General features: G+C 52.6%; 7 protein-coding genes across 7 annotated transcripts; 3 read left to right on the forward strand and 4 right to left on the reverse strand.

The window, feature by feature from the left end:
• Positions 1-608: 608 nt before the first annotated feature.
• BBA_08248 (dopa 4,5-dioxygenase) lies at positions 609-1261 on the forward strand (the record flags this gene model as incomplete). Its single annotated transcript, XM_008603345.1, has 3 exons — positions 609-778; positions 833-915; positions 993-1261. The coding sequence occupies 3 exons, from the start codon at positions 609-611 to the stop codon at positions 1259-1261; spliced, it is 522 nt and encodes a 173-aa protein (XP_008601567.1).
• Positions 1262-1478: 217 nt separating this feature from the next.
• BBA_08249 (2OG-Fe(II) oxygenase superfamily protein) lies at positions 1479-2737 on the reverse strand (the record flags this gene model as incomplete). Its single annotated transcript, XM_008603346.1, has 3 exons — positions 1479-2003; positions 2086-2359; positions 2448-2737. The coding sequence occupies 3 exons, from the start codon at positions 2735-2737 to the stop codon at positions 1479-1481; spliced, it is 1089 nt and encodes a 362-aa protein (XP_008601568.1).
• Positions 2738-3089: 352 nt separating this feature from the next.
• BBA_08250 (methyltransferase-like protein) lies at positions 3090-3920 on the reverse strand (the record flags this gene model as incomplete). The annotated part of the gene is made up of 1 exon (XM_008603347.1): positions 3090-3920. One exon carries the CDS (start codon positions 3918-3920, stop codon positions 3090-3092), a length of 831 nt encoding a protein of 276 aa, XP_008601569.1.
• An 829-nt stretch (positions 3921-4749) lies between these two features.
• BBA_08251 (amidohydrolase-like protein) lies at positions 4750-6071 on the forward strand (the record flags this gene model as incomplete). The annotated part of the gene is made up of 2 exons (XM_008603348.1): positions 4750-5065; positions 5116-6071. The coding sequence occupies 2 exons, from the start codon at positions 4750-4752 to the stop codon at positions 6069-6071; spliced, it is 1272 nt and encodes a 423-aa protein (XP_008601570.1).
• A 762-nt stretch (positions 6072-6833) lies between these two features.
• BBA_08252 (2-amino-3-carboxymuconate-6-semialdehyde decarboxylase) lies at positions 6834-7817 on the forward strand (the record flags this gene model as incomplete). Its single annotated transcript, XM_008603349.1, has 1 exon — positions 6834-7817. The coding sequence occupies one exon, from the start codon at positions 6834-6836 to the stop codon at positions 7815-7817; it is 984 nt and encodes a 327-aa protein (XP_008601571.1).
• A 718-nt stretch (positions 7818-8535) lies between these two features.
• On the reverse strand, positions 8536-10474 carry BBA_08253 (2,3-cyclic-nucleotide 2-phosphodiesterase; the record flags this gene model as incomplete). Its single annotated transcript, XM_008603350.1, has 4 exons — positions 8536-9416; positions 9474-9892; positions 9957-10363; positions 10436-10474. 4 exons carry the CDS (start codon positions 10472-10474, stop codon positions 8536-8538), a joined length of 1746 nt encoding a protein of 581 aa, XP_008601572.1.
• Positions 10475-11101: 627 nt separating this feature from the next.
• BBA_08254 (peptidase M23B) lies at positions 11102-11886 on the reverse strand (the record flags this gene model as incomplete). Its single annotated transcript, XM_008603351.1, has 2 exons — positions 11102-11322; positions 11388-11886. 2 exons carry the CDS (start codon positions 11884-11886, stop codon positions 11102-11104), a joined length of 720 nt encoding a protein of 239 aa, XP_008601573.1.
• Between the last annotated feature and the right edge of the window lie 504 nt (positions 11887-12390).

Consider the following 12390-nt stretch of genomic DNA (forward strand, 5'->3'; position numbering starts at 1 on the left):
AGCCTAGACTGGAAGTCAGTATAAAGGATGTGCGCTTCAATGACGGTGGCGAGCATGATGCTACCTTCCGGGAAAGACGATGGCAACCGTCCTGCCCGATACTGCAGTCACGCGCTGATCTGGGGAACACAGAGAATCTCGGTTGCTTTCTTGCCCCGGGTTTAAGTGCCGACTTTTCAAGAGGCAATCAAACTGTGCAAAGTAATTTGTAAGGCATGGTGGTCTGGCAATGATGATGGAATGGCTGCTTCAACGTAAACGTTGAGAAGAATGCGAAGGAACAGATCTTGGCCTTTGACAAATGGAGTGTTATTCATGCTGCCATAATCGGGAATGATTATCAAAGCATATATGCCTATCCGCTAAGATGTACAACATAATAACGTTAAAACTACTAGAAACACTGGGATGGCCGATCAAGACGCTATATTAACGCAGTTAGCAGAAAGCGTCCCGCTGATTTGCCATAAGCACTCCCCGCACTTGGTTGGTAATCTAACATCAAGATGGGTTCCTCCAAAACTACGACAAGTTCAGACTAAATATAGAGATAGCCTCTGCAAAATCTTGGCCTTCTTTTCCAAATTCAGCAGTTCGAATATTCAAGCATGCCTGCCACAAAGTATCCATCGCCACTTGCCGGGGTCAGCCGGGACACACCGTTGCCGACAGCCAAGGCTGCCGACGGCAAGAGCATTGCCAACCCGCCCCCAGATACGCCGAGCGAAACCTACCAGCAGTTTATCAAGGCGTATGATACAGAGAAGCGTGGAGCATTGTAAGCAGCTGATTGCCCGCAAGTACAGAGCCTGTGGCTAATGACGCGCACAAGCGATGTTCACGTGTACTATGACCAGACGAGCCAGGATCAGGCTCAGTACGCTAGTGAGCTTTATGAACGTATCCGCCGCGAGTGTAAGTATGGCTTGAGACACATAGTGTGAAGAAGAAGCAACCAGAAAACGTCGAGGTTAAATGCTGACGATGCCAAGTCCCGGAGCTGCGTATTTACACATTCTGGGATCGCGCTGTCGGCCCCCATCCCACTGCTATGTTTGAAGTGAGCGTCTTTACGCCAGCACAGTTTGGCGCATTTATTCCCTGGCTTGCCGTCTGGCGCGGACCGCTCTCTGTGCTGGTGCACCCCAACACGGTGCCGGAAGAGGGAGAAACTTTGTTGGCTTCTGAGCTGCGGGACCACACAGAGCGTGCTATTTGGCTGGGTGAGAAACAACAGCTGGATCTGAAGATATTTTCTTAAATGCCGCGAGACAGGGTGAGCATTGACAGCTTGGCGGCCTTGGCCAGAAAGGGGGGCGCTTGGCTAAACAAGTTGCCACAGACAGGATGATCAAGACGGGGTAGTTTGAGATGGAATAACTTGTATCCGTGGCTAGAAGCGGCCGCATTTGAGATTAAACAGAGCTGGTTTGTGTCTACTGAGTACAACTTGTAATGTAAATAGATTACTTGATTAACTAGGCCTTGGTCGGCACAGTAGCCTGAGCGGGGCCAACCTGAGCCAGACCGGTGAGGGGCGCATCCTCGCCATCCTCCTTCATGCCGCCGAGGATCATGGACTTGGGCGCCATGGCCTGCCAGACCTCGGGATCGGTAAAGGCCTTGAACTTTTCGTCGTGCCACTGGCCGGCGGTGATGGCGCGACCCTCGGAGTCGATGAACATGGTGTCGTCCTCTGCGCGCAAAAAGTAGGCAATCGAGTAGCGGTGCTCGGCCGGGTCAAAGGGCACGACGCGGTGGATGCAGCTCTGGAACTGCATGCCGCTGGCGAAGCGCAGCGAGTCGCCGACGTGCACAAAGGCGCAGCCGGGCTTGGGCGCCACGAAGCCCATCTCGCGCGCGCCGCAGGTACCGGGAGGACGAACCTGGAGACCCCACTGCTCGCTGAAGAGCAGCGTGAGCGTGCTGATGTCGGTGTGTTTCTGGTGGCCTACGCGGTTCTCGCCGGCGAGCTCGGTCGGCAGGTAGTGCATCATGGAAAGCTGTTGGCGAGGGTGTGTCAGACAATGAACATGAAAGGGGAAGGGGGGGGGGAGAAGAGGGAAATCAAGGAACAAGACGCACGGTGGTGGTGGAGGGCTTCTCGTTGCGGTGGGAGTTTTCGAATCGAGACGCGCCGGTGAGGCCCATGCCGGTAGAGAGAGCCGACAGGATGACCTTGGTGATGGTGTTGCAGCTGCCGATGGAGTTTTCGAGAATCTGGAGGTCGCCGCTGTTCTTGACGGGAGCAGGGATCTTGGGGCTGTTGCGCTGAATCTCGTCGCGGGAGACCTTGAGCATCTCGTAGCCGTCCTTGGAGCCGGCGGCAACACCGGTGCGGCTGCCTACAGGTTCGTATCTATATTTGGGGAAAAGAGAAAAGGTTAGCATTGTCGAAGAAGGCCATGAGGAAAAAAAAATAGAGGTGGACTTGAATTCTCAATTACCCAAGATGCGAAGAGATTAGGCCAAACTCGTTTTTGGCCTCGAGAGGAGCATCAAAGAAGCGCTTCATCAGCTTCAGCGTCTCCTGCTGGTCAAACAGCATGCGACGGCCATCGATGCCCTGGAGATCGAGATAAAAGTAGCCCTCTTCCTTGCAGGCATTGACGAGCTTGTCGACCTCGCTCGGGTCCTGAGAGAGCACAAGGCCGTAGTTGATGGTTGGCATGGACCAGACGGGCACCTTTTTGCCCATCCAGTCGACGGTCTGCGGAGCATCAAGTACGGGAGCCATGCTGTAATATATTGTATTAATGAGATGAGGGAGGGGGGCTTGTGGATGTGAGGAGAGTGGAATTGATGCGATAGCCGCAACGTGCACAGAAGGGGAGACTGGGCTTATATATAGGCCTCATCTATTAATAGTGAGACGCAACTAATGAGATGCACTGCATTTCGTATTCCAAGTACTTCATGCAAAGCTAGCCAAACTATTAATGAAATGCGCAAGATAGGCCCGTAATAGAGAAGCCAAACCCCGCTCACCGACGCGACTAGCCTCAGAGTCTACGAGTGCCGGTGCAATGCGGTCATGTAAAATGTGGTGCTTTGGAGCGGGGTATCAACTCAACCCCTCATACCCCGGGTCAGTAACAGACGAGGCAGCGAACCTCTATGCTCTGACGAGACTCGCAGTCCTGGTACCGGGGGTCCTCAAAGGCGGAGTGAAGTGCGCGCCGCGCAACCCCCTCGTCCGAGTCGAAGCACTTGATGAGGAGCACGTCGCGCGGCGTCATGCCGTGCTTGTAGTACCACTGATGGGCCGGGTTGTGCCGCACGACCCACGACTCGCCGACGAAGCCGTCCTCAGTCATCTCCGCCCCGACGAGGTCCTCGTCCGGCACGGAGCGCGCGTCCGCGACCGCAATGGGATCCTTGCGGATGGCCTGGATCGGCCGCCACACGTTGATGATTTGGTACCGCCGCCGCACAATGTCGTCGGCCTCTTGCGGCAGCTCCCACCGCAGTCTGCGCTTGGCGCCCTCGTACGATTGATCCACGTGCGTTCGGGTGACGGGCCCGCGGTTAGCCAGGTTGTGCAGGCCGAGATGGTGCCATTGCGTCGGGCCCCGGCGCACCTTGTGGTTGAAGATGTGCACGCTGCGAGCGCCCGTGATCTTTTTAATCAGCGCTTCGCATTCGGCGTAGTAGCCTTGCTTGATCTGCTGCTCGTCGGTGAAGAGCGTCTCGTCGCTTGGGCTCTGGCAGTATTGGAATCCATGGCTGTCGAGCGTGTACTGGTCCTCATCGCCGCTGATGTCGGAGACGACAAAATCCCAGGCCTTGTGCGGCCGTTTGTTGCTGATTCTGCCCTTGCCGATGAAAATAGGGGTCGGTTTAGATCCATCGCCGGGGTCATCCCAGTAGTTTAATGTTGTCGCTACATTGTGTTTTGCAGTAGCAACTTGGGCGGCCATGATGGAGGGTGGTTTTTTTTTTGGAATTTTTTTTTTTGGATCAACAACTCCAATTGATGAAGAGGTTAGAATGGCCCTAAATAGAAGGCATGGGATGATATCCGTAATTAATACCGGTAAATCTCGTCGGCTAAAAGATCCGAGCTGAGAACAGCATTGACAGCCAGCTATCAAACTTGTATTTGCGCCCCCAAAACGCCACCAACGACCAGACAAAATGAGTCAGCAGGCATAATAGTAAATTACTTAATTTTCTTTTGCTTGGTGCAATGTACACCACTGTATGAAATATCTCAATTGTCACCCGCTGCGTCCTGACGTCAGATAGGTTAGTAGACATTGTCAGACAAGAACCTCGCATATAGCTACAGCTTATGCACGTGTGTATTGCATATAATTTCCACGCATGTTTCATCTTTTGAATAGACTGTTTGACCTGACGACTGGCATCGATTAGAGACTTTACAATATCAACTCTATAAACACCAACTCGACGTTTCAACGCCAACTTGCACTATCGCAACTCCAGCATCAAGATATCCTACAGTCCACATTCGACATAGCCTTCTTCAAGTAGCTCGCGCTGGCCTCGGTCTCTTTTAAAATTGCTTCATTACTTCAACTTGTTAATTACATGCACTTCGGAATAGTTTTCTTCCGAGAACAGATTCCGACCTGTTGCCCGCTGCGGGCCTCGTATTGCAGCTAGCTTGAGGGCCTTGGGGGCTGGGGCCCGGCAATTATTAGCGCGTTGCTTCCCCGTATGCTTCTATTCTAGACAACTCATGACCTCTCAAATGCCAAAGGAGCATACATCTTGTTCATCAGCATGGACGAGGACTACGTATTTGTGCCGAGACCAGATGAAGCGCCGCCACAGCTTCAGTCTCTGACGGGACACTTTGCTGAAATTGACCACTTTATTGAACAACTTGAACCTGCCTTGTGGCCGCTAAACTGCTTCATACACGACAACCCCGAGCTCGGCTATAAAGAGTTCAAGACGCACGATGTTTTAACAAAGTTTATGAGCTCTAGAACAGGATGGGCTGTCACTCGCTCAGCGTACGGAATGGCAACCGCGTGGGAAGCCGTCTTCGATACCGGCCGACCGGGACCTGTTGTTTCCTTCAACGCAGAGATGGGTAAGCGTGCGCAGCCTCGTTGCAGATGCCAATGTTAATAAATTCTGTAGACGCACTTCCAAACTTGGGCCATGCCTGCGGGCACAACCTGATTGCAATGGTGTCCGTCGCTGCTGGTCTTGCCACAGCGGAAATACTTGACCAACAAGGTCAGGCGGGCAAGGTCGTCATAGTCGGCACACCAGCAGAAGAAGGCGGCGGCGGCAAGATCAGGTTACTGGATGCTGGCGCATACAAAAACACCGATGTATCCCTCATCTCGCACCCAGGGATTCTAAACAACAGCCCGATGGTCAGAGCTACTGCGTTTACCAGACTCGATGTGGAATATCACGGCAAAGCAGCGCATTCGGCCAAGAATCCGTGGCAAGGCGTGAATGCCCTTGATGCCATGGTTATTGCATACAATGGTGTATCTGCTATGCGCCAGCAAACCAGGTCAGATGATTTTATCGGACTACAAATCACACATGGTGGTGACAGACCGAATTTCATTCATGAACATGCTGCTGGAGCTGCTGTCCTCCGAGCCGCCACAGCGCCGCATCTGGATCAACTGCAACGCAAGGTCGAAGGCTGTTTCCGCGCTGGAGCCGAGGCCACCGGCGCACGAGTTGAGATTAAAGTTCGACCGGGCTACCTGGATCATATGCCAAATCGAGTGCTTGCGTCTTCTTTTGCAAAGTACTGGCACGAAATGCCCAACAGTCCAGATCCGCCGCTCCCGCCACCAGGACAGTATACTTGGGTGAGGTCAAGCACCGATCAGGGAAATATCAGCTATGCCTTGCCGAGCATGAATGTCAGTTTTGCGATACCGCCCGGGCCGGAGTTTGGACAACCACATAGTCCAGATTTTGAAAGGGCCTCGCGAACACGAGGAGCGTTTGATCGCGCCATGAGAGTGGCTAAAGCCATGGCCGGCACAGCGGTTGACATGTACACGGTGCCAGGACTTCTGCAAAAAGTCAAAGACCAATGGGAGCGTGACATGAGCCAAGATTAGAAAATCAGCCATTGAAGATACAATTCGAAGATATTTGTTCTGCGATTACTACAAAAATCCATGAGAACTCATAGGACTGAATGTAATGCTCAATGCGACTTGAGGTACTGTGGCAGCTGCACAAAAGGCACAATTGGAGCTGAAGCAACCCTTGCTGCCTCGCACAGCATCGTGTTGGCAGAAGCCGACAGCGTCGACTGTAGCTGATAGTCGTGATATTCTGATCTTGTTCCTTCAGAGCGTCAAAGATATTATTTTTCTTTTTTTCTGGTGATCTGGAGAGAACATGCCGCGTCATGTTTCATTTACAGACAAATCAACGGTAGCCACACTGACATCTGACTCGCTCTTCTCACTCCAGTAATACTCGCTCAATATGCACAGAGCCGCAAACGATGCCTTTTAACAGGAGAAATTCAGCAACGCGATCAGAACTGGAGTAGTTTCTATCCTTTTTTAGTCATGTGCCTGAAATACATGGTGGCGCCGCCATTTGACCTTCATCATGTGCGTACCGGGTAAACTCCAGGAAATCGGACAATAAACCCGATATCTCCAGTTACAGGTAGTCAGTCCTGCCATTTCGCCTCGACAAATCCGCTATTGTATCCATCCTGCCAACTCACCTCGAAATTAGCCTCATCCCGCTTATGTGGAGATGTTTCCAAACGTCAGCTTCATATTTAACGCAGCAACTCGCCCACGCCAACCACATTGACATCACCACTCCTCCAACACCCTCTCACCCTCACACCCGCCACCATGCGCCCTCTCATCACCCTCGAGGAGCACTTTGCTTCCCCCACCGTCCTCACCTCTAGCGACCAAGCAAAAGCCCACTACGCCAACTTTCCCCCTCGCATCCTCGACAAGCTCACCGACCTGGACCACACCCGCGTCGCCGACCTGGACCGCGGCCACGTCTCCCTGCAAGTCGTATCCCACGGCCCGGGCAACGTGGCCGCGTCCGTCTGCACCGCCGTCAACAATGACCTCGCTGCCGCCATCCGTCGCCACCCCACCCGCCTCGCCGGCTTCGCCATGCTGCCCATGCGGGAGCCCGCCGCCGCCGCCACCGAGCTGGAGCGCTGCGTCACAAAGCTCGGCTTCGTCGGCGCGCTGGTCGAGAACCACCTCGACGGCGTCTTCTACGACGCCGAGTCCTACTGGCCCGTGTTTGAGCGCGCGCAGCAGCTCGACGTGCCCATCTACCTCCACCCGACCTTTGCGTCGGACAGCATGGCCGCCCACTACAAGGGCAACTACCCCGACGACGTTGCGCTGGCGCTGAGCGCCTTTGGCTGGGGCTGGCACGCCGAGACGGGGCACCACGTCCTGAGGCTGTTTGCGGCCGGGCTCTTTGACCGCTTCCCCAAGCTCAAGCTCGTCATCGGCCACATGGGCGAGCTGCTGCCCTTTCAGCTCGATCGCTGCGTCGGCATCTCGGAGCGCTGGGGGGCCAAGCAGCGCGGCCTGCGCCAGGTCTGGCGCGAGAATATCTGGGTGACGACGAGTGGCATGTTTACCCTCACGCCGCTCAAGTGTTTGCTTGATACTATGCCCATTGATCATGTCATGTTTAGCGTCGACTATCCGTTTTCACCGAATGAAAGGGGGTTTGAATTCTTGGATGAGATTGAAAAGAGCGGTTTGATTACAGGTGATGACTTGGACTTGTTTGCTTACAAGAATGCTGAAAAGCTACTACGAGTGAAGGCGTCAGCTGATTCAGACACAACCAAATAGTAATATAATTATGTCAAATTCAATCCGCTAATCCGAGCTTCTTTATATATATATGTCTCCCATGAGCCGCTTACTTCTGAAACTCGCCGCCAATCCATCTGTTCACAAGGTCCCGAATAGGCCTCGGTTGATCCATTGGCACCAAGTGGCCTGCTTTGAATATCCGCGCAAAAGCCAGACCCTCGGCATGCTTCAGCGTTCCATACACCCGTGTCGAGTTTGACGCTCACATAATCAAATGATTTGCTACGCATGCTGTCGTAGATGATTACTCTGACGGCAGCGTCTGCGCATTACTCCACCCCGCTGTCGTTCATTATCATTCAAACTCGAACCAATGCTAGCAATCTTTTCCAAACTCCAGTATTTATTGTTTGTGACTTTTACGCAAGCATGCTCACACCATATTCAACGGAAAGGGCTTGCTCTGTGACACTTACACTCTGGGCCATTGCAGGGCTCTTTGGCGTCGCCGCCCAACGCTGTTTTTCGGCTTGCCGGCAAGCGACGGTGCGTTCAATTGCCTAGCGCAGTGCGCAAAGGCGGATTCATGTTGGTATGTCGGGTTCAACACGGAAAACCGTCAAATTTGCCGTACGCTTGGCAGTATGTCCATGTCGCATAATTGCTCGTGGAAGCATGTCATCACGTATGAAGAGTAGCCAGGATCGGAAGCCCATTCATGCACACTTATTCTGACAACAAAGAGAGAAAAAAATCATACTTCTCGTCTACTAGTTCTATTGTCAGATCTGAATTCAGGATTGGCCTCATGCAGAGTCCTGATCCGATTCTCTAGGACGGGGCTGACAATGGGAAGGCCATCATCGCTATGGTAGCCAGAAATCACCGCCGCCCTTGCCCTCCGTATTCCTTCTTCATGCTGGTCTGCAATCCCAGACTCATTTGCATCATCCTTGCTCATTTTGAATATCTCAAGCAGCATATTGGTGTCCGTAATGGCGCCCTCTGCATCGACCAGGGTCTCGCAATCCCGGAAACAGGTATATCCGTCAAAACCAGAGCCGATAAAGTCCACCATAGTCACTGTATACAAGCAATCCAGACCCAGAGGCCGAGCTTTCTCACCACGCGGATAAAAAGTTACCTCGCTGACTCGGGAGCCTTCCGGTCGCCTCCAGTCCAGCTTCATGCTCAAACCACAGAGCTGTAAAAATCTTCCGTCCGTGTGGGCGTCTGAAACAGAATTTTCCAGTGCCTGCAATAGTACTTTCCCATTGACTCGCTTCACAACAAAGGCGTTATCAAAGGGGCTAATCTCAATGACGTCACGGACACAAAGAGGCGCGCCGTTATCGCACTCTACGATTCGATCGCAACGTACGGCGCCGCTATTGACGAAGCCAATGTCAGTGTCGTAGAACGCTCTTACGGCATCAGCCAACATATTCCCTAGGTTTGTTTCTTGGCTTCGAATTATGTGTGCTCTTCCGTCAAGTGGTGATGTGGTGTGAAACAGCGGCTGTGTGACGACCTGTTCAATCTTGCTGTGAGTTGTTCGCAGAATGTCCAATATCGCCCGAGATGCTGGAATGTGGCTATAATTCGAGAGATTTTTCAGATTTTCGATTTGCCGCACTGTATTATGCATTAGCCAAGATGAAACAATTTCGAGGCGCCAACCTTTGCACGCACAGGAGATGCCGAGTATCGCTGGCTCGCCTTTATCCTTGCCACCAAGTCGCAGTCGAAGGATAGAAAGCCCTCTCCAGTCGGTACCACTTTTGATGATTCGGAAATTGCCATCGCATTCGGTCATTGCAACTCCTTCGAGATCAATGCCTGATTGAATTACTTCAGGATTTGGATTGGTGTCCGAGGGATCCCGGCGCACAACATAGTGGTCATGGCCTCCGAGTATCAAATCTATCTTCTCTGGACCAGATAACGTCTCTTTGAGAGTTTCGATATCTTCTATCAGACGCATGTGAGTCACAGCTATTACGATGCTACACTTTTCTGCCAGCCGCAGGTGCGTAGCTATTCGTTTGGCGACTGCGGCAGGGTTTGAAATTGTGCATTCGGGCAGATGCTGGCAATTGGACGGCCAGTCACTTTGTCTTGTATTAGCAAAGAACAGTTGAAATTGGTGGCGGGTATACCATTGCATTTGCTCACCTGCCAGCGAGACCAAAGAATCCCAGCTTTTGTCCAGCTACATTCTTGATCACATATTCGTGGGCACCAGCCAGAAGGCGACCTCCCCCGTCGGCGTCTTGTGTCGGCGCAACTACGTTGGCAAGGGTCCAGGGGAAGGTAATCTGGCTGGTGAGTTCCATAAGCCGATGCTCGCCAAAGTCAAAGTCGTGATTTCCGTAGCAGGCTACGTCGATATCCAGACCGTTCAGAAGCGGCGCCATGTGGTCTCCGCGCAAAACGGCCGCTTCCAAGGACGGCGAGAAGGCATCCCCGCTGAAGACGCGCAAGACGGGACCACTCGAAGAGCTATCATCGCCAGTGACATGACTAGGGTCTGCGAGCACGGAAGCAAATTTTGCGACCAGTTCGGAGTCGGCGATGTGATACTGCGTGCAGCCGCGGAGTTCGCATCAGCATGGGGTTGACTGCTGATTGCGTTTCGAGAGGGCAACACTCACGACATCGTTGAAGTGTAGAATAGTAATGTCCATGGCCATATGAGCGGCCCATCCAAGGCACACTCCACGTGATATCCCTGAGTTGAAAGTTTAGTTGCGACGGCTGTTTTTGTTGGTGAGAGAAACTCTGGACAGCACCTGGCTGGATGCCACCAAACAGTGCGAACCCCGCTACACTGGAAAGCTGTCAGCAAATCATCAAACAAAAACGTGGAAAAGGCAAGAGAAAAAAAAAGCGCGGGAGTGACTGAGATTCAGGTTCCGGTATCACGTGTAAATCGATCGAGTCGATGATACACCTGTGCATCCTGCAGGTACGACAGATCCTTTTGTGGACGATCCTTTCTTAGTTGACTGCAGCGAATTATTGACTGTGCTCTTCTGTTGGCTTTCCAAGTGGTCGCAAAAATATCCTCTTAGTCCAGAGACTCTCTCGCAATAAGTTCAAGAGCTTGTCTTTCACATCTGCACATATCGAAGAGCTTCACAATGTCCGAGTCACACCGAAAAATTCCTGCCGACAACTATGTCGGTGAGTATCAAATTATACAAGAATGGAGACGATAATTATTAAGATAATGACAATGGACTATTTCCAAATTTCTATATAGGCAGCTAAAGATCAGTACGTGTACGGATTGAATTTCCGCAGATTAAACGCAGCGCTCAAAATCCAGCAGCGCTGCAGACCTGCTCAGCAAGGGGAATGCGCTGGCCGTACAGGTTTCCTGCCTGTGCCTTCTGAACGGCTTGGCATAGAGCAGAGACTTCCATTGTCTGCCAGCCCGCGATGCCTTTCATGTCGGCAAGAAATAGGCGAGTGCTTCCAGCAGCAGACATGTCCGTAGCAACATCAGAGTAGAACTCGGCGCGCTGCTGAAACATGCCTAGATACAGGTTCGTCAGCGCCTGTCATGGAATTAGAGTCTAGGCCCGAGGTGGGAACACTTACCAATGCTGTCCTGATCACCTCCAACCTTGTCGTGGGGGTAGTTCATCGAGGCAGGGACAACGGGGTTGGCGTAGATCTGGAGTTCAGACTCCTGGAGAGCGGTGCTAATGACCGCCAGGCAAGCCTGTCTGTTCAGAGCCTCGGCGCGAACCTGGTCAATGGCCGCCTTTGCGTTGCGGCTCTGCACATGATTAAGTCCTGGGAAGCCAAGGGTCGTCGAGTTGGGCATGACCAGAGCCATGACCGTCGAGCTGGGCACAGCCGGTGCCACGGCCGTCGAGTTGAGCATGACGAGAGCCAAGGCCGTCGAGTTGGATTCAGCCGGTGCCACGGCTGTCGAGTTGGGCATGACCAGCGCCAGAGCCGTCGAGTTCGGCCCAGCCGGTGTCAGGGCCGTCGAGTTGGACATGGCCAGCGCTAGGGCCGTCGAGTTTGGCACAACCAGCGCCAGGGCACCGGTGGACGAGAGACCCGCGAAGAAAGCAAAGGTAAGCTGCATTTTGGAGTTGGTTAAAAGGAAATGTTAGGGAAGAAGAGTGAGTTGAAGGGGCTGAAAAGCTATGGATCAGATCATGGGAGAAAGACGCAGACCTATCTGGCACGATGAAGGCATGCAAGCTTTTTTGTCGAGCGGCCGAATTTTTTCTCTGTCTAAATTGCTACGATGTAAGCCATGATAGTTATGTGGCACAGTTCCAGCCACCTGTGTGTTTGGTCAGAGCTAATTCTTCTAACAGACTCATGGGTGGCGGTGAAAGCGGCGGGTTAGAGACTGAGTGCAGAAAGGCTGTTGGCGCGCCGAGTTGTGGCTGTAGTCATTGTTATTGTACTATTCAACGCCTACTTATATATGATTTGAAGGCAAAAGGTACCCGCTAGGAACTAGAGTTAGACTCCGTTGCCTAGCGGCGGTACTATCTATTCATGTGGCAGTTCCAGAACGACTAGAGGCAACTTTATCTTGGGGTGGCGGGAAGCCATGGCTAGTGTGGTGTAGTCGAGG

Source organism: Beauveria bassiana, assembly GCF_000280675.1.
Source record: "Beauveria bassiana ARSEF 2860 unplaced genomic scaffold BBA_S00032, whole genome shotgun sequence".
Lineage (NCBI taxonomy): Eukaryota > Fungi > Ascomycota > Sordariomycetes > Hypocreales > Cordycipitaceae > Beauveria > Beauveria bassiana.